At 47.2% G+C, this 21059-nt stretch overlaps 1 protein-coding gene across 8 annotated transcripts in view; it reads left to right on the forward strand.

Annotated features, from left to right (window-relative positions):
* IKZF1 (IKAROS family zinc finger 1) overlaps positions 1–21059 on the forward strand; it is an 89383-nt gene that overhangs the window by 13446 nt on the left and 54878 nt on the right. For 6 of the 8 annotated variants that reach the window (XM_082400516.1, XM_082400519.1, XM_082400522.1 and 3 more), the window contains exons 2-3: positions 1–26; positions 8241–8360. The exon at positions 1–26 is cut by the window's left edge. In XM_082400516.1, coding sequence (XP_082256642.1) covers positions 1–26; positions 8241–8360 — 146 coding nt within the window. Of the gene's footprint in view, positions 27–5144; positions 8361–21059 lie in introns of all 8 variants that reach the window. The other 2 variants (XM_082400521.1, XM_082400520.1) reach the window with 1 other exon arrangement.

Genomic DNA, 21059 nt, shown 5'->3' on the forward strand with positions numbered 1-21059 from the left:
GGGTCAAGACATGTCCCAAGTTTCAGGTGAGAGCTGGTGAGATGCCCATATGGGGAGTCCAGGAAGACCGTTCCAGTGGGCACCAAAAGCCAAGGTGCTTGCTGGGGGGCGGGGGAGGAAGAGGGCTGTTCTGCCAGAGGAAAGGCCAAGATGGAATTGGTATCCATGTTTCACCTCAGCTCTTAGAGATTATCCCAGTGTGGCAACCTAGACAGAAAAATCTCCATCCCAGATAAAACTGGTTTTCCTGTTACATCTGCGAGCAACTTGGAAAGGATTCAATCTATGTTGATGCTCTTGGGGAGGAAAAAGGATGGATGATCTGCCCTAGAGTCCAAACACAGGCCAATGAAGGTGCTTGAAAGAGAGAGAGAAAGATGGAGGGAGGAGGGGGAAGGGAGACAAGGAGAAAGTAGATTGGAAAACAGAGTTTGGGGCAAAATTCAGGATATTTGTTAAACGTGGCAACAACATTGCCCCAGTCACCATAGGTTTATTTCAAGCCCTATTGGACATAGCTCCTCCCATCCCAGGAGACCCAGGGCCTGGGGCAGGCCTGGGAGATGAGGCCCAAGGTTGGATGACGCTGTCCTGCTGGGTGATGCCCGTGCGGTGGACCCCCCAGCCGGTCTAGCCAAGCCTGCCCAGCTCCGTATTCATGGGCCCAGTAAGCCCACTGTCTGGCTCGCCCTGAACCTGGGTGTGTCAGCAGCAGTCGGGTTTTCAGTATTTTATATTCTCCAGTCTCAGGCCCATGGTCAATCCCAGGTAAGCCTCTCTGCTAGAATGGCCCATGTGGTCCTCTGGGCATGGCCAACCTGCCCCCACTGGTTTCCAAGTTGTAACTGAATTCTGCGTCTGGGCCTCGGTCCGTCCTGGTGATGGAGATCAGGGCTGGCTGCCACTCTGCCTGCCCGCTGCTCCTGGGAGATGAGCAGGAGGGGAGACTCAAGTTCCCTCAACCTGGAGACGGCCTGCTGCAGCCCACGGTCCCCCCTGCTCTGTCCCTGCCACTCCTGTCATTTAGAAAGTCTGGATTGAACTCTCCAGGCTGTGAAGTACCAGCAGACGCCTGGCTTTTCAGCTGTGGCGTGTAGGCAGTTGATGGACAGTTGGTGGACGTGAACACTGGTCAACACGTTTGGCCTTATCTGTAGAAACGAAAGTTGTGTTGGAGGAATCAGCCCAGGAGACTTGCTCGCACACAGGCACGGGGCGTTTCTGCCGTTGCTTGCTGCAGCGTTGGTGCTGACAGTGGAAAACTTTGGTCCCTCCATGCCCTTGTCTGTTCAGCTCTGAACAGTGAGGGTCATCTGAACACAGTCATGTGGAAAGACATCCAAGATGCATGTGAAGGTGTGAAAAGCGTGTTTCAGGATGATATGCAGAGTATGATCCCATCCTTTGAAATGAAAACATATCACACACACACATACACACACACACACACACTTTCCACATGCCTGTATATACGTTTAGGAAAATTCTGGAGTGATACTTATTAAACGTGCACTTCCTCTTGGAAGACTGAGGATGGAAGGAAGGAATGGGTTAGAGCAGAAGGGGACGGAGACTTTGGTTTTTCATCTTCTGCCTTTCAGCATTATTTGGATTTATTTCCCTTAAACACATATTTTGTTTCTTAAATGTAAGTGGAACAGCAACAACAATAAAACTATTTAAAAAAACAACAATTTTTGCTCTTTGGAGCCTCTCCTTTGGCTTGGCCGGGATCTGATAGCTGCTGGTAGATGCAGTCTGAGCTGAAGGAGAGGTGAGTCCCATTCCCTGGAATTGCAGACCATGGCTAGAGGTGATGAGAGGGTCAGAAACACGGGATGTTCAACATCCCAAAGGTGCAAAGAGACCTCTTCGTGGTTTCTGATCCTCTGTGTTCCCTTGTCACCTTCTTCTTGCGGGGCTTCCAGATTGGCATCTTACATGATGCATTGAGGAGGAGACCCCTTGGATCCATGCAGACTCTGCTGTCCCAAAGGCAAAGCCGAAAACCCGAGCCTGGGCTGGCATCTCTAGAAAGTTTTGTAGGAGAATGGCCAGTCAATATTCTGATCCCCTCTATTGGTAACAAACATAACAAAACCCTCATTTTCTTCTCCTATTTTTCTTGCCCTTAACATCATGCTAAACACTCAATTTGTTTGGAAGTGGCTAAAGAGAAGGTTGGCAGGGGGTGGAGTCAAGAATGAAGTTGGCCTGAAAAAGCCAACTCTTCTTTGGTTTAAAAAAGATTCAAGATTTGGTCTGAAATTTAGTTTTGTATACTCCTAGCAAAGGAAATGCTACTTCTAGCACTTTACACAAATAGTCCTTTGGATTGTGTTAAGCTTGGAGCATTCTAAACAGAGATTAGAGCATTTAAAGAGTTGTGCCCTTTTTTAAAATTTATTTATTTCATTTATTCGTTTTTTTTTTTTGGCTGCGTTGGGTCCTCATTGCTGCACACGGGCTTTCTCTAGTTGCGGCGAGCGGGGGCTACTCTTCATTGTGGTGCGTGGGCTTCTCATTGCAGTGGCTTCTCTTGTTGTGGTGGCTTCTCTTGTTGCGGAGCACAGGCTCTAGAGCACAGGCTCAGTAGTTGTGGCGCACGGGCTTAGTTGCTCTGCGGCATGTGGGGTCTTCCCGAACCAGGACTCGAACCCGTGTCCCCTGCGTTGGCAGGCGGATTCTTAAGCACTGCGCCACCAGGGAAGCCCAAATTGTGCCATTTTTACTAAAGATTTGAAGCATACTTTCTCTACTTGTTGCTGCTTCTCCAATACAATCCTTATAATGATCACTTTTCCTTTTTGATTTCTAAAATGGAGGAAGGTGGCAGTTAGTTGTAGAATAAGGATGTACATTTAGCCAAACAGAAGTTGAATTCTTGATTTATATGAGGAATATGTTCTGAATCATCCCCTTTTCCCACAAAATTATTCCTTGTTATATGCTGCTCCCAAAAAAGAAAAACTGATTTTTTTCTAAGTTGAACCCTATGAAATTGCCACTATCATAGGTAAAAAAAGTTCCCACATCAGCAATTTCATAGGAGTCCACCTAATCTATATGCACTGCTCCCTTGAAAAATAGAGAAGTACTTAATACCCAACTTTTTTTTCAAACTACCTGTTTCTTTCTTCCCTGGGATTTATCCTAAACGTGGACTAAGCCCTGGTTTACAGGGTCTTGCATATAGTAGACACTCAATAAATATTTACCCACTTGCATCCGCCAGAGTCGGGAAATGCTGTTGAATAGGCTTGAAGGAGAGTGTGTCTAAAGCAAAGCCATCCTTTCCTTTAGGGCACATCTCCTTCATTCTTTGGGTAAGTTTTCTATTCCTTTCTCTGTCTCTTTTTTCTTTGGCACACTTTCCAAATTATTGGTTATGCATGTGGCTTATGGTTTGCTTTGGGTTCTGAGGGAAGAGGCAGCCTGTGGGAGGACGGGAATTGTGAGGCCTGTATCAGCACCTCATCTGTACCTCCAGCTCTGAGACCTGACACCGTTCTCCATGCCTCCTGGACCACTGTGTGTCCTCTGCAAAATGGGGGACTGGAGCCAGTTGAGCTTAGAGGATGCTCAGGTTCCCGGGGCCCTATGGGATGTTTTCTTAGTGGTTGTTTGTAATGTTCGTTGGAACAAGGAAACAAGAACTGTGCTCTGTAGACATCCATCGCCTGCCTGGGGAATGAGGCTCATCTATGTTGAAGTGTCAGTGCAAATGTTAATCAGAGTAAATCACATTGATTGAGTGCTTGAGATTTACCAAACACCGCCCTCAGCATTTTTCTCCTTTCAACTTTACAAGACCCCCGTGAAGAAGATACAGGGACCATCTTCAATTCACAGGGAGCTGAGACTCACAGTTTCAATAACCGATCAGAAGTCCTACGGGAGCCAGACATAGCGCTGAACAGGAGCTTCCCCACTATTCTGTAGAGTCTATTTTCTGAGTTTTTATTTACCCCCAGGAATTACGTTCTCCTGGGTAATTGTGCATAGTAAAAACTCATCCACTAGGGAGAAAGGGAATCACAGAACTTTGTTGGGTGAATTATAATCTACTTGAGGAATATTTGCTTGCTGTTGATAAGCTAATTATACAATTTTCTCATCTAATTTGCCCAAAATGCTTCTCATAGGTAAAGCTTTATTTGAAACATGGGTAGTAGGTAACTTACATAGAAATTAGTAAGAAGTTTCTTTCATTTTTCTAAATAAGTAAAATGACCTCTCACCTCCTAAATTCTTCCATTTCAATACTTGATTTCTCACTGTCTACAGTTGTGCGTGTCTGTGTGACATTGTACATGCACTTGGGGGACATATGGGCACTTGGTGCTGTGCATACCTCTTTCTATAGGATGTTACATTTACAAAATAATACCATAAGCTTATTTAGCATATTAGCATCCATACACTTTATTGTTTTATCCTCACAGCAACCTTGTGAGCTAAGCCAAAATCATGTTTTTCAGCCTCATTTTACTCTTGAGGAAAGAGTCTTAAAGAGGTGACTTATTATGGAATCTGTCTTATAATTGGTCACATCTGAGCTGTACCCCGTGTCAACTAACTTCTGGTCACAGTGTGTTACTATCTGCTATGTGTTGACTTGATTTAATAACTTCATTTTCTTATCTTTTATCATGGTGTTGTATTTTATACCTGGTGTTGTATTTTAAGTGGTTAACTGGGTAAACTGGTTTAAAATCAACGCATAAAAATATGTTTGCTCCCCATGGAGGTTTTGATGAAGTGGTGGAGGTTCATCGTGGAAATCTCCAGCAGGGAAAGGACCCCAGGGTCGCTGAGTACCAAGGCTCAAGCCAGTGATTAATGCCTCAGTAGCCGCTGCTCAAACTTGGGGGCTTTTAGGCAAATCAGATGAGCTCTTAAAAACCATCACAGAGTGCAGGCGAGGTGAGGCTGAATTCCAGCAGGGCTCGTGACAGGCACGCGGCTGTCTCACCTCGCTCTCTTCCAGTACTGACTTTTTACCAGATGCCCCTGCACACGCCGAGACTGATGTTTTATTCTCGCTTCTTCTGCATGGGGAGCTCCTATTGATCGACCCGACCCAGGGTATTTAGAATCATGGTCCCTACTGTTTCCATTATTCCTTTTTCTCCCCCGTGTAGGAAACAATGAAAGTGCTGAGATGCTGCAGGACGGCTGGGCTGTAGCTCAGCACAGGAGCCCAGCCAGACGGAAGCACGTCTAGGATCTCACCAAGTTCTAGTTGGTCTTGTTCCCAAGAAACGAATCAGCTGCATTTGAAAAAAGATTATGTGGATGCGTTTTTCACATGAATGGAGGAGAGAGACCACATCCCTTCACTGGATAAATCCCGATTCTTTATGATGCTCCCTTGGTTTCCTCGTGCCCGGGTATCTAAATTGATCCCAGAGTTCTCCAATGTTAAGGAAGCTCAGAATAAAAAACAAAACAAAACGTGAATACAGTCTAGTTTCTCAGTGTCCTGCTCCCAGCCCGTAACCATGACAGCTGGTTAATCAGAAACGTGTGCAAACGTGCACACCCCACACTCTGCACCTTTAAGGATCCGGTCAGTTTGTTGGGCCAGGGTTCCCATGGTCAGTTCTGTGGAGGCTCCTTGGGGGTCCTCGCAGAAGCAAGTGGCCTGGGCCTCTGGTCCTTCAGCCTCCCTACCCTGCAGTGTCCCCACTTTACGCAGAAGACGGGTTTCGTGTACTGAAGTTCTGTGTAAGAACTAGAGATTTTCACCCGAAATGAAGTAAGTCAGACAGAGAAAGACGAATATCATATGATATCGCTTATATGCGAAATCTAAAATATGACGCAAATCAACATACCTATGAAACAGAAACAAACTCACAGACGTAGAAAACAAACTTATGGTTATCAAAGGGGAAAGGGGGGGAGAGATAAATTAGAAGTTTGGAATTAACAGATACACACTACTATACATAAAATAGACGAACAACAGGGTCCTACTGTATAGCACAGGGAACTATATTCAATACCTTCTAATAACCTATAATGGAAAAGAATCTGTAAAAGAATATGTGTGTGTGTGTATATGTATAACTGAATCACTTTGCTGTATACCTGAAACTAACACAATATTGTAAATCAACTTTACTTCAATAATTAAAAAAAAAATATTATTCTTACCAAAAAAAAAAATTGAAAAAGAGTCCTCTGACCACCTCCCTGAAGTCCTCGAGGTTTGAAGACCATAACTCTAGGAAATCAGAAGGAAAAAAGAGTTGTCAGTTGGTCATATGCTTCCTGCGGGCTCCTGTTCAGAGCTTTGGCCCATTTATGAAGTAGGTGAACAGTAGTAACACTGCGTCTTTAGCTGTTGCTACTTTTAAAGTCTTCCTTTTAGGGCGATGAAAATATTACTGATGTAATGCACATTTAGTGTCACACGAGCACTTCAATCAATTTCTCTCTGGCCTTTGGCTTTTCCTTGGGAAATTCTTATCATCCTGCCCCACCTTTAACTATCCATCTTGTACTGGCTATCCAAATATACCCAATAATGCTCTTTACTGAAAATATGCCAATTGAGATAATTACAGCTAAGCTGGAATATTAAACTGTGATGTCTGTTTGCTAGAGAATGCGATACTGTTCCCCAAAGCATCGCCTTGGTGCCTTGCAGCTTCTGTCTTAAATTATTCCCGGAAGGGTCGTCTCCTATGCTGGAGATGCTTGCACTGGTCCTGCCCATCCCCTGAAGGGTTGTGTCGCTTTTGCAGGTGGTTTATTCAAACAGACAGGACAGTTTCACACTCTGCCTCGCCCCGTCTTCCAGGCTCGCCCTCATCATCACCTGTGCACTCTCCTGCAGGTCTGGGCTTCTGTGCAGGAATATCCTTTGTCTGGGACGCCAGGTTGCCAGCCCAGCCCGCAACCCGCAATCCCAGCCCATCCCTTTTCCACGAACCTTCCTTGAGGCTCCTCATCCCTCCTTGTCTTCCACAGCAGTGCTCATGGGCTATTCTGCATCCACTGGGGGCCTCACCAGCTCTTTCCTTGCCTGGGTCTATTGTCTCCTAACTCAATTTTAGGTAACATCTATGTTAGAAGGTACAGGGGTTTCCATTTCAAAGGAGAAGGAGCATTTTCTACACATCTAGGCTTCCCAGTATTGAGTTCCTGGGAGTGGGAATGATCTCCCCATTTCTAGAGCTTCCAATGAAACATTATAATATCGTCAAAAATAGATTCGGGCATCCTGTAAAACCCTGTCTCATTTGGTAAATCCTACTTTGTGAAGCAACTTCTGGAGTTGTGTGGATTCTGTTTTGTTTTCATAGTTTGAGGATAAAAATTCCTGGTGGCAGACTCTCTGTGCAGGTGGGGCAGAGTCGTGTTGATTCCCTGTTCATCCTCCTTCCAGGCTTCCCGGCCCCATCAAGTTAATCAAATCGGGAGGCCGGCAAAATACCTACCCCCTGGGTCTTGAAAAGAGAGTGAACAGACCCAGAATGTGTAGCTCTGAGCAAGATGCTCAATCTGGTGACCTTAAAAATGAAATAATATGAGGGTGTGGTGAGCAGGCTTGTCGGAGGGTAAAGTGGAACAAACTTACAGGGGAAAATTTGGCCCTAACACGTGAAGAGGCTTAAAAATGCCTTTTGACCCAGGCATAAAACTCCTGGGGTTTATACTATGGTGGTTCTTAAAAACGTGGGCAGAAGCTGTCTGTTTGGAGGTTTACCACAATGTTGTTTCATAAAAAAAAAAAAAAAAAAAAAGATTGAACACAATCTAAGTTCAAAAGTAGAAAAAGGATTTAAATAAATCCTAGTGTGCCCATGCAATGAAGTATTACACAGACACCGCAAAGTTATGGAAGTAGGGCCACTGGTTATGAGAATGTCTAAAAAGTACAGTTTATTTTGATCAAGAAAATATGTCACCACACCTTATGCATAATATATAAGTATCCATGTATGTGTACACACACGCACACACACCACAGTTTTAATAGTGGTGATCTCTAGGTGACATGTATTTTTCACATCTGTGTCCTCTCAGTTTTGGGTGTGGCAATGATATTATTTTATAGAAAGGAAAGCAGGTTCTAATCCCCAGAGAGAAACGTGAACTCAATCCAGTAACTCGAATGAAGCCAAGCCACGGTGAGGCCCAGGCTGTCCCTGCTGGCCCATCGCAGTGACCACCACCCCCAGGGTGACCATGTCCCCAGAAGCTCAAGCTCCTAATTGTCTCTTCAGGGAAGGAAAGCCCCCCGGTGAGTGACACCCCCGACGATGGTGACGAACCCATGCCTGTCCCTGAAGACCTTTCCACCACGTCTGGAGGCCAGCAGAGCTCCAAGGGTGACAGAGGACTGGGTAAGTGGCCTCCTGTCCACAGACTGTCACGTGCTCTAGTCCTCCTGAACCTTTGTCTCTTTATAGTCATTTCACCTGTGGTTTCCCCTCAACCCCCATGTCAAGGAAACACAAGATGCAGGATGGGGCCCTATTGTATGAAGGACGGGAGACCCAGCTCAGTGTGGCGTTGAGCCCTATGTGGGGAGCAATGTGGCCAAGCTGAGGAGCTTCCCCCAAAGCAGTCATGTCACTGGCCTTCTGTCCTCAGCGCACTGCAGCAATATCCAATTTTATGGATTGTAGATAGGGAAAATTATCCATTTTATGTGTAATGGCAATAGGGCTGTTCATTTTCATAGCTTTGGTTTAGAAGGAGCCAAATCTGGCCATTTTAAGTTATCCTTATTTCTTGACTGTCCAATTTAACTGAAAGTAGAAAATTTGACAAATAGAAAATTTTTAATGTTAAAAATAAATCTAGATAATCTTGACTAGCAGACATTTACATGCCTTCTCCATAAAAGAATGTATATGGAAGTATCTGCAATCTCTCCCCTGGTTAACCTACCCAGGCTACAGTTCATGGTGAGAAATCTTAATCCACCCTCTTTAAGAAAACGGAGGCCCAGAGAAATTCAGTGAATTAGCCAAGGTCACATAGCAGAGTCAGAAGGAGACTCAATTTCTGACTCAAAGACTGGTTTTCACTCCATTATACCCTATTCTCATCAGCTAAAGAGTCAACAGTTCCTTGGAATACCTATCTTTTTTCTTTTTATAAAGAAAAAACTGTGATGTTGAGAGCCACTCATCTGCACAAAAGAGTATCAGGAAGGGTACACAGGTGGAAATAAGGTAGGACAGGTAGATCTCATGTGGGTCAGCTCATAAGAGCCACAGCCAAGGAGGGCACATGTGTAAAGTTCGCGGGGTTCTGAAAATCGCCAGTTATTTTCCTGTAGGACATCCTAATGTGATAACTAAAAAACATAGTTTGTATGTCTTCATGTGTCTTGGAAACCAAATAGACTCTGGGTATTATGGTTCTTCTGTTTCAATTTAGCTATACAATTAGCTGTACAAACAGACAAAGATAGTGGCTAAAGCCCTTTGATGTAGATGAACCAAGAAAACAAGTACATTTCTGAATTCCTTTTCCCTGTTAGAAAATGTATATGTGGGCGAGTAGTGGGAGAGAAGAAGGTTTGTGGATCTTTCCCTTTGTTCCACACACATCCTTTCAGGGTTTCCCAAAGCTGAGACACAAAAGGGCATGCTTTGTTGTAATTGATGCATTTATGTTTAAGATTGTCTTCTGTTTATTACCAGAGGTACTGGTTTGTCATACACCCTGTACTGCTGCAAAGTTTCCTTTCAAGACACATTTACATACATTAAAAGATCAAATTTAAATAAAAACATTAGGACAATGAGGGTGTGTATACATGATAAAAATTTGCAAAGGCTCAGGGAGCAAAAGCCAGAAGAAATTATGTGGATACGTACCCACTAGCCATTTAAATGAACCGAGAACCCAGACATCAGAGTTAGGACTCCGGGGTCATTGTGGAGAATCTGGGGAGCCCCCCCACCCACCCCTGCGCACTGAAATCCCTGCAGCTGCTGTGCAGGCTGACAGCCATAGGCACCTTGGGCAACCTGTAGAGAACTGAAAGTCGGGCTGGTTCCTGGAGAGTGAAGAAGAGTCCGCTCGGTGTAGGTAAACAAGCCTTCGTTATAAATGCCTTCGCGTTCTAAATATACCACCCCTTAAGAACTTCAGGTCGTGGGTGATCTGCCTTGGTCAGAGGTCATCAAGGCCCTGGTTCCAAGACTGCGTTCTGGTGGTGAGATTCGGGCTGGGTCCTGACAGAGCCCGTGCAGGTGTGGCTGGTACAGCTGGGGGTGTGATCTCCCACAGGCTCTTCCCTGTGCTTCCTCGCCATGCGACACGATGCTCACCCACTTCTCCTTTCAGCATAAGGTTCCTAAAAACTGAATTTCAGAGTTGTAAAACTTCAAACACCCGAGAATCCTCTTTCCTTGGTTTGTAAATAGCGGCTGCCGTGTGGACAGGCAGGAAAAGTGGTTGGAAGTGGGGGCCAGGGACAGAGGAGTGATGGTTCACTGCCAGGAAGCTAGAAAGGACAGAAGCCCAGACTACAGGAGCAGACAGCGGGCAGGTTTAAGGAGACAGGTGAGTGGGAGAGAATCCCAGAAGACCAAGGAGTAGAGAGAAGCATCAAGGAAATCGACTACTGTTCATGCTCGGCCACTGAGCTTTAGAAACCATCCTTTATGGTTTTTGAAGGAAATCAGCTGGCTTGAGTAGGCGGTGGTAGGTTGTTTATTAAAGTAATGCATCCTAGGTAGCACTGAACAAATGAAGTATGTCAGTAGCATTAGGAGACCACTTTAAAAGATGGGGAATTAGAAGCTGGAAGGAGAAGGAAAGGCACTCAAAGGCATGTTGCGTCAGCTCCCTGGGAAGAAAGCAAAGGAAGGAGGGTCAGGGGACAGACAACAGGAAGCAGGAGCCCCTCCCTGCTTGGGGGCCCCTCCCTGCTCGGGGGGGCCCCTCCCTTCACAGAAGCAGGAGCAGCACAGCACAAAAAGGAAGCAAGCGCCAGGGAGAAGGCACCGGGGCTGTAAAGGGTGGGGAGGATGGTGGGGAGGGTGGAGGCTGGCCCAGGAGAAGCTGCACCTGGGAGGGGAAGGGTGGAGCCTGGACCCCTCCCAGGCAGACCTCTGAGCCTTGGTGCCCTCATTTCAAACTGGCGGCAGCATCAGAACTCAGCTCACAGAATGGTCTCCAGGGTTAACTGAAAACATGCAAACACGCTTTGCTGAAGACAGAATAACAAAGTCAAAAAGTAAAGCAGACAGTAAAAGGCAGAAAAAGATCTTTTAAAGGTTTATATGGGCAGAGTAAAGGAGCCTGTTGTAGCTTCCCCTGAGAGAAGGGAAAGAGAATGGATAAGATTTGCAACCCCAGGAATAGAAGGGGAATTTATTAATTAAAAAAATGTGATCCAGAGAACAAGCAAACTGAAAACACAGCCAAGAAGACGGGGGAGGGATCAGTTAGGAGAGGGCAAGACCAAGAGAGAGACTGAGGTGCTAGCTACCCCCAGACCCAAGGTCCAGTCAAGGGTGCTGGCTCCTCCGGTGGAAATGTCAAGGAGAAATGGCGAGAGGCCAAAAGATGGGAAAAGATGGGAAAGTCTTAGGTGATAATAGATCACTGGGTGTCTGTTTTAGAAAGAGCCAAGGGATGCTTTTGAAAAGCTCTGAGCCCTCGTTACCAGTTTTAGACAAATCTAATCCCAACCAGGAGAACAGACCTGAGTAATGAACAAGTTATTGGGAAAGGTAGAAACCAGCCCGCTAAGACGGGGAGGTAGCATCTCACTGGTGGCAGGTCATTTCCAGCATGAGAAAAGTAATGATTTTGCACCGCAAGCCTTCCCCCAGTCTTGAGGGAAGTCCTGTAGGACTGTGTGGAAAGGTGGTCAGAGGAATAAGGCCAGGCCAAGGCTGTTGCTCTCATCTGGCTCCATTTTCTTCTGGGTCTGAATAAGAGGAAGCAAGGGTCTGAAGTGCAGCATGAAGAATGTAAGATAGACACAGGAGAGAACTTCCTGGCCATGAGGGATTTAGTCATCAGGACAGTCTACTTAATGAGATGCTAGCTCGTTCTTCTGAAGTGGTCTCTTTAAAAATGAGAGAAATCTCGCCTCTCTGAAGTGGTTGTGTATGAAACTGGTAAAACGGAGGATGCACTCAGTGACCTCCTAAGGCAACCCCCAAATTTACTCAATCACTCATGGCTGGTGCCCTAGAGAAGTGGAAAATGGGTCGAGAGTTCTTCTGACAGCTGTTGACCAGGGGTGATTAAAAGTGTCTCGTGCAGAAATGATGTCAGGACAGGCGTCTAACAGGACAGATAAGCATTGTGAGTAAAGGATCGAAAAGCTTAGTTCTTTTCCTCCTTTATTCAATAACCCATACGTTGCTTTCTTCCTTCGGGCGTGGATTTTTACCCATTACTGCCTTGCTCTCCCTTTGCTTGTGTGGGTTTCCGTCCTAAAATTGGGCAGGGGTCCTCCAGCTCCCAAATGCTATCAGTAAGTGCACAGGCCTGGAGAGGAAGAGTGAGAATACCAGGCTGGCTGGTTCCAGCCCCAAGAGAGACTGTGAATAAAGTCGGAAGCCCCTTCCCCTTTGAGTGTAGATGGCTGGCAGGGAAGGAGGCTTGCTGGGCTGGAGCAGAGGAGACAGGGAGAGGCCAGAGGTGGAGAAGAGAGATTTGAGGCCAGAAAACCAGATGGTACCCTAAGAGAGATGCCTGGCAAGGTTAGGATTTAGAGTAGAATCAAAGGGAAGACCCAGGGGCAGAAGCCCAGTATTGCCCAGGGGGTGGTTGAATTAGCCGACGGCCAAAGACTCGAGGCTGGTTTGAGGTTGAAGGAGGCTTTCCAAACGGCTCGGCTCCGTGGACAGACAATCAGGATGACCTTGTGTAGTAGTCACTCGAATGCAGAGGGAGGTGTGAGGTTGGGTGCCTTTGAATACGGGGCGATGACGTGTGTTTGTGCGTACCCTGCCACATTCTAGAATGTTCTTCCCTTGCTCACTTAACAGGACCTACGCCCAGAGTAGGGCGGCGACAGCCATTGTTTCCTGGGTGGTTTATTGTAGGACCTAATTTCTGCAGGTCACACCCCCCCAGAGTGGTGTTTGGAGCATTCTTGAAGCTGAATTCTTGCGTCAGCTTGGGACCTTGGGTCCTTCCCTTGGAAGACTTTGACCAGGGTTTGATTCACCCTGGCAAAAATGGAAAGAAAAAAAAAAGTAGGAAAAAAAAAAGTAGAAAAAAAGTCTGGCATTCTTCCCCCTGGAATCCAGGAAAATGATTGTGTCTACACATAAATTCTCTTTTTTGGTCCATTCACTTGAAATAAACATTGCTTTATTCCATCATGAGTTCCAGACCTGGAGTGTGAATCGTAAGAGGATTCATATATTTTTCACTGGTGATTCTGGTACCAGATCTCACTTTTGTTTTAAAGCTCTAGGCAGGGCACCAAGACGGTGGCAGGACGGTGGGTGAGGGCTGTAACACCTCTCCACAGCCTGGGTGGATGGGAGATGCTGGAGAGAGTTTTTCACAGTGGAAAACAGTGGGCTTTGGTCTAATTGGAGCTGGGGCGCTGGCGTTTGAGTACGGATGCTGCGCCCGCTTATCTAATCAGCAGTTAGAGGAAGTCGTTTTTATCTGTGCCATGCATCTCCTCTGAACCGAGAAACCCCATTTGAGCTCGGGAGAACTATTATCTCACAGCATCTGAGCATTAGCTGCAGCTGGGCTCGAGCTTGTCGGGATGGGATGTGCGCTGTGAAGCAGTCGCACAGAGAAAACCGTCCAGGGCTGAACTCCATCCAGGGCTCGGGTATCTTGGTTTCCAGTTTTCTTCTGAGGAGCAGCTCAAAGCATGTCATTTAGATTCGTGTTCACGTCTCTGTTTTATTTAGTTCCTTACTCCTTTTCGTAGTTGACGCACTGTGCAGTGCTTTTGATGGAGCACCTCTTAAAGATTCTGTCCTCTTCATCTTCCGATTTGCTGTCTCTGCCCTGGGTGCCTGGTGAAGACCACAGAGGTGACCATACATCACCAAACCAAGAGGAGGCCAGTTGGAAAGATTCTCATTTTCCTGAATTTCCCAAAATGTGAGACACAGCATCAAAAAAATATATATATATTTTGCCTACTAAGTCTTTCAAGTTTTGAAGAGGGACTATTACGTAGCAGGTTCATTGCTTCCCATTTAAAAGTAAATGTTAAGTTTTTTCTGACCTCTGTTTTGTGGGTCAGTGCAAAACACTTGGAAGTCGTGATCTTTGTGGAACATCATGACACGTTGGTACACGAAATTAAAATAAGTGATTGTGTGCTGCATGGGGTACCATCCTGTACTGGGTTTTGGTATATAAGGTGGGACCAGGCAGCAGAGGCTTCTGTGTGTAGTGTGTGCAGTGTCTGTGGGGTGTGTGTGTGTGTGTGTGTGTGTGTCCTGAGTGGTAGTCAACAAGACACCACAGTGGGTCGCCTGGAGGAGCATCTCTGCTCCTGGGACCCTGCTGCAGGGATTCCGTCCTGCTGGCCCTGGCAGGTCACCTCCCTGCGGGGTGAGGGCATCACCTTGCCCATCGCTGTAACCTAGGGCGAGCGCCAGGGGGGCGGCGGGGCCGCGAGGTAGCGGCATCCGTGCAGCGGCAGCCGTGGGGGTCATCATCATCCGTCAGGCATGCTCGCTGTGAGATCTCTGCGGGATCTGGACACCAGATGAGCACGTGCTCAGGTCACCTCCTGGCAGGTGACTTCGGGGAGAAGCACCAAGGCGGTGACCTCACAAGACGCCGAAAATTCCCAAGAAAGAAGGCACACAGGAAGCAGCACGTGATCGGTGTGGCAAGGCCCGAGGGTCTCAGCAAACTCCGGGTCCTTCCCAGCGGCTGGAGAGAGCGGGATACGAGGAAAGGCCTGGCTGGAGGGTGGAGGACTCGTGAAGGTCCCCCCACCAACCATGCCGTGGTGAGGGCCGGCCCACCGGGAGGATGTGCGTGGGGACGAGGGGCTCGCGGTGCTGAGATGTCAGGTCATCTGAGGGCCAGTGTGTCCTGCTTGTACTCGGAGGTCAGCAACCACACGGTTGGAAGCTGTCAAGGTGTGTGCGACGGACAGCAGGGCCCCTGCTGGAGTCCAGGCTGCTCTGGGCCCCGCCCCTCCTGTCACCTCCCCACTGGGTTCACTTTAGGATTTGGGACCGCACCGTTTAGGTTGGCTTTGTGCTTTGTTTGAACGTGTGTTTCTGTGACTCTTAGGACATGAGGACCTTCCATTCAATAACAGTAATATTGACTGAGCCCTTCTCCCTGGCTGACTGATGCAGCCGCTGCCTTGCAGACCTTAGCAGTGACAGCTTGCAGACTAATAGCCCAGAGCCCTAAGGCATGGCAGAGCGCTCACAGGGACATCAAGTTTTCTCTAAAGAAAGTGGACAGAAGGGCTTGTTCCCTGCTGGGCTGGGGAGTGGGGCGATGGGGAGACTCAGGGAGCTGAAGTTCTCACAGAGGCGAGAAGGTGAGTCATGTTTGACCTTAGGAAACGGGTGGTGGGTGGGAGGAGCAGAAGGGGGTGGGCAAAGTCACAGCAAGGGCCCCCGAGGCCAGCTCTGGGAGCGAGCGGTGGGGTTTGGAGGGGACCCTGCAAAGTGTTTCCTCCAGACCTGAGTGCTGGCAAGATCATCTGGTGACAGCAAACAGGGAGAGATGTCCTGTGCCTGAGCCGGGAGGGGCCGGGTGGGGAGGTGATTCCCAGCAGCGTGTGTGACCACGTGGCGTGGGCACGCAAGCGAAGGGACTGCAGCAGTTCTCTTAACAGAACGGGAGATGGACACAGAGTTGGCGTTGACTGGAAGTCCGTTGACAGTTTGTAGCCAAGGAACTGTCTGGAAGGCAGGACACGGGAGGGGTGGACAGAGCTGGTCCGGCTATGCCAGGAGGGAGGCTGAGCGCCAGGGCCTTGGGAATACATGTGTGTGATTGTCTGGAAGAGAAAGCAAGGGAGGAAGCAGAGAACGAGTTGCTTGATTCGGGTACAATTTTCTGGAAAGAAACATGGTGTAGAAGTGACCGGGGTAGAGATTTTAGGGAAGATGCGAAGCATGAAAGGGTGGACGGAGGGGCTGGGGAGGGGCCTTCGGGAGATGGGTGGTAGCTTCCCAGAGGGCTCGGCAGGGGTGGAGGCCCAGATCGAAATGCAGGGGAGCAGGAGGGGCCGCGGAGCTCAGGCAGCCGGCAGACAGTAGGGAGGCAGGGGGGAGCCGGGAGCAGGCTGAGGGGGAGGGTGCTCAGGGTGGCCTGTGTCAGAGGAGGACAGTTAAACCTGTTAGAAGGCAGAGAGGAGGGAGTGACTGGAGAGAAAGGACTAACATATGATAGCCCAGTGGAGCCCCAGCGCAGGCAGGACCAGCCATGCAGGGGCTGGGCCGGGGTCTCTGCCTTGTGCTGCCCCCCACCAGGCCCCTGTGACCCTCTCCCCTCCTGCGTTCAGTCTGCATTCGGAAGTGCCACGTCAGAGGGGCCGTCCCTGACCTAAAGTGGCAGCGCCAACCTCTCGCTGTTCACCTGTCCCCGCTTGCAGGGAGAGTGCGCCTCTGGGCTTTGCTCACTGCATCCCAGCGCCCGGTGGGCGCCCAGGATGCGGGCACCGAATGCACGGGATGGTGGCCCGGCTTTCTCAGGCAGAGAGCTGGCAGGACAGCAGAGCGAGCTTTTCAGTTGAGGGGGAGGAATTTAAGGCTGCACCCGAATTTAAGGTTCATCACGTGGATTTTTTAGGCCCCTTTTCTCAACGGGCGCCATCGGTATTTGGGCCAGAGAGGCCTTCCTGGGCTGACTGTCCCTCCCCACCAGGGGCTGTTTAGCCACCTGTGTCCCACCTCAGCCCGCTCATCGTGATGCCCAGGGGTCACCACGTTTCCCAGCTGAGAACCATCTAACCAGATCACCGTCATCCTCACGTGGTTCCGTGTGTCCACTCACGAGAGCTTCACACTGCAGAAAGGCGTTTTGTTGACTGTTTAAGATTTTTTACTACAGTCAGTAGTGTCCCAGAACCGGAATTATGACTTTTTTAAAAAGGGAATAATCTGTAGAAAAACGGGGCCCGGAGAGGTTGGAATACCCCGAGCCTGGCATTTCCAACCACGCTTCCAGTTTTCTTTTTTTGTTTGTTTATTTGTTTTATTTTATTTATTTATTTTTTATACAGCAAGTTCTTATTAGTTCTCTATTTTATACATATTAGTGTATATATGGCAATCCCAATCTCCCAGTTCATCCCACTACCACCACCCCGCCCCCGCCCCTGCTTTCCCTCCTTGGTGTCCATACGTTTGTTTTCTACATCTGTGTCTTTTATGTCTGCGTTGCGAACTGGTTCATCTGTACCATTTTTCTAGATTCCACATGTATGCATTAATATACAGTAGTTTCATTTCATGTCTCCAAAGGAGTGTGTGAACTCGGAAACGCTGGTTATTTTTACAAAGAGAAACCGGTGATCGGCTTCTGTCCATCTTCTTCTGACAACCTAAATTCAGGATCACACTGTACCTAGTTGGTTTCCTGAGGGAAATAAAGATAGATTCTTACCTATCAGAGTAGAGAGATAAACAGTATGTTCTGTTCTAGGGTTTTGGTCCCCATTTTATTCTCTGCTTTGTTCCATCTGTGTTGAAAGCATACTTAGCTCTGGGGATAAAACAACCAACCGACATTTCGTTAACTTTCCTTCTACATGGGGTTTCAGAAAGAAATGGAAAAAAAAAAAAAAAAAGCTTTTGAGCTGTGGTTGCCAGTTGCCACCTGTCCTATCTGGTTAGGACATTTCTGATTTGGGAAGTGTAAATATAACCCAGAAAAAAAAAAAGCTTCCCCTCCTTTTATGCAAAAGTAGAAGCCTAAGCAGAGCCGAGCCCTAACCATTGCCCTGTAAAGTTTCCACAGTACCAGTTCGATGAGATGAAAACACTTGCTCGGTTGAGCCAGGCCCCAGGAAGCCGCCTTCCTGGTCCCACAGCCGTGGGGCGGGGTTGAAGCCGAGCCCACTGTAGCCGCCAGATAAGCCCAGCACCCTGCAAGGTCTTAGCAGGAACTACAGTTCACACGTTACCACAGAGCAGCTCAAAATTGTAAACCCTTTGCCTGTTAGGACTTGGCGGGGGACAGGAGCTTACAGGCAACTAGGAGACTGTCTTCAGGTTCTCGGGCTGGAGTCAAAGCTTCCAGGCTCTCGTTATCTATTGGTAGCCGGAGGACTACCGTGATTGGAAGGGTTTACACCAAAGAAATGGGCAAATTAGGAATTTTTTCTTTTTTTTTTTTTTTTTTGAGAGCTGGTGTACCTGCATACAGTGGCTTAACTATGGTTGTAATGTCTTGACAGCTCCAGTGGAAAGCAGGAATTATCTTGCTGATGGCTGTGTGGGGTGGGGGTTTTTTGGAGGGGGTGTTAGGGAAGACTCAGCCTGTTGGGGAGACCGGGGGCGGTGAGGGGTAAATGCAGCTTGTCCAACACGAGTTGATTCCAAGCGATGCTTTGCTGTTGATGTCACAAACTGGAAATGTCACAGCAACTAGATTCTCTGTATTAATAAGTAGAATGCTGCTTCAGCAGTTTAGTTTTGCTGCTGGGGGAGTGTGATTAGAAAGGATTCTGTGTCTTATTTATGAGATAGTATTATTATTATTATTGCTGTTATTTCGGTTTGAAGAACTTTAAATGCAAAGCGAGACTTGTCTGCATTCCATCAATATGTTGCTAAATCACAGTGATTTTTCCAGGAAAGCACTGGCTTCACACTGTTCTTCAAAACACATGGGATTGAACTTGGTCTTCTCAAAAAATGTTTTGGTATTGAGTTCCTTGGACGAAACACAACCCTGAGATGTGGGTGCAGATCTGGGAGGTGACCTCTGTGGTGGTCCCTAAGTAGGTGGTGGCTTCACTGGGACATTTTCTCAACAAGGGCTCAGCAATGTGTGAGCGGCCTGGGGAGCGATTGGAAAGCTAATCGCCATTGGAGGACCAGAGAGGCTCTTCCCAACATTCCCGCTCGAAGCGCCTGACCCTGGCAGCAGCTGGATTAACGGAAGAGTCTTCGTGCCCTACTTTGAGGAGTGAGTTTAGCTGAAAGGATCTTTCAGCAGGTCTAGGGCGTGTCTTGCGAGGCTGCCTGCCAGGAGAGCACTTCCCCTGCAGGGGATGTGGCTGCAGGCTGTTGATTTCCACTGAAATCACCCGGGCCTGATTCCGGTGAAGCCCTGAACATCCGGTGTCTTCCCCGCAGGGCGGGGTGTGATGGACGGAAGGCCTGCAACCCCGGGGCCTCGCTGTGCTGACAGAGCGCGTGGCAAAGGCGGCCACTTTCCTTTTCAGAATGAAGGACTGCCACACTAGAGGTGAAATCCTGCTGAAATGAGAAAAGGACTTTTATGACAGCCCTGCAGGCAGCTCTGTGATTATTTTTATTGTTATTCTTGGAATCTGGCAGAATTTTGCTCCTGTTGCAATATCTCTACTCTCTCCAGTTAAACGCGGTAACAATAAAAATATGACTTCGCCTGTACTCCCCCCAGCACTTCTGATGGCCTCTGTCCCCCTCCCCCGTAATGTTAAACGATGACGATTAACTATTATCCGGTATAGAGAGCGCTTAGGTAATCTTAGCATTACGGTTCAAGCGGCCTTTGGCGAAATTCATGTTCAGTAGACAATGCTGTGGTTTTAAGCGAGAAGAGAAAAGAGAAGAGAAGAGAAGAGAAATTATTTTGTCATGATCAACACTTACAATTTTAAAGAAGTGCTGTTATCACAAATATGGGAACTCACTGCTGATTTTTATACTTGAAGCCGGAGCTATAGGTGTTAACAGTTAAGGGTTCTTTTGTTTGTTTTTCCCATTTCAATAGCTTTTTTATTTTTTTTATTACTGATGGAGTATCTCCTAACAAGGCATCCTTAAAATCAGCCTGCCCTGTGCATGCACACACATGCACACTCTCTGCAGGGTAGGTGTGGGGTCCTTCCAGCCAGGTCCTCGCAGACAGCTGGACTCCAAGCCTTCTGAGACACGGTGACCTTGAACAGCCCTTGTTTGGGGAAAGGTTTCACGGATGAAGGACAGCCAGCATTTCTGGAACGTATTTGTGAAATCTGGGAATCACCTGTTCCAGGGTAGCACTGTGCATGTAATATAAGGAGACTCACATAGGTAATTCTCAATTTTCTAGGAGTCACATTATAAAAGAAGAATGGCACAGGTGGGACAAATTTTTACATATATTTTATTTAACACCGTATGCCCCAAATTTTATTATTTAAACGTGCTCTCAGTATAGACAATCATTAATAACCATTTTACCCCTTTTTTCTACTGAGTCTTTGAAACCCAGTGTGTATTTGACGCTTACAGCACATCTCAGTTTGGATTGCCCGTGTTTCAAGGCTCAGAAGCCTCCTGTGTCCAGGGGCTACCTACGGGATGGAGCAGATCTGGGATTCTATGGAAGTATGTGTCATTATATCGTAGAAAACCTTTTACAATTAATTCTTGCTGAGATTAAGCCCCAAACTAGTTAATCATCCACTCTCTAAAGTAGTTTTTAAATCAGTTTTATCTTCAAAACATTTTCTCAATTGTCATCACAAAGGAATTGGAAATTTTTCATTTTAGTTCTTCTGGTTTTGGCCACATTTGATTCAGAGAAAACCTAGGTCCAGTTCAATTATTTTTTACATCATTTGGATTTACTTAACGTAGCTCTGTTTCAGCCATAGGTTTTGTAGGCATTTGATTAAGTACAAAGTAATAAGAATAAAGCAACATGTAAACATGTAAAATAAAATAGTTTTCCAAAGCATAGTAGCTGAATGAAATACAGAAATCTACTATTTTTTTTCTTGTTTTAGTTTTCAGCCATTCATTTTATTCTCATGCACTCTCTATGGTCATTTTGGGTGGTGGGAAATCCTTTTGAATGTTTTGAAGCAAGGCAACTGTTTTATAGACGTAAAGCACATTTCCATGAGTGCCATTAGGACAGGCACCACGTGAACTGAGCTCCAAAACCGGGCACCATCGTATTGG

The sequence above is a fragment of the Balaenoptera borealis genome (genome assembly GCF_965194805.1).
Source record: "Balaenoptera borealis genome assembly, chromosome: 7".
Classification (NCBI taxonomy): Eukaryota; Metazoa; Chordata; class Mammalia; order Artiodactyla; family Balaenopteridae; genus Balaenoptera; species Balaenoptera borealis.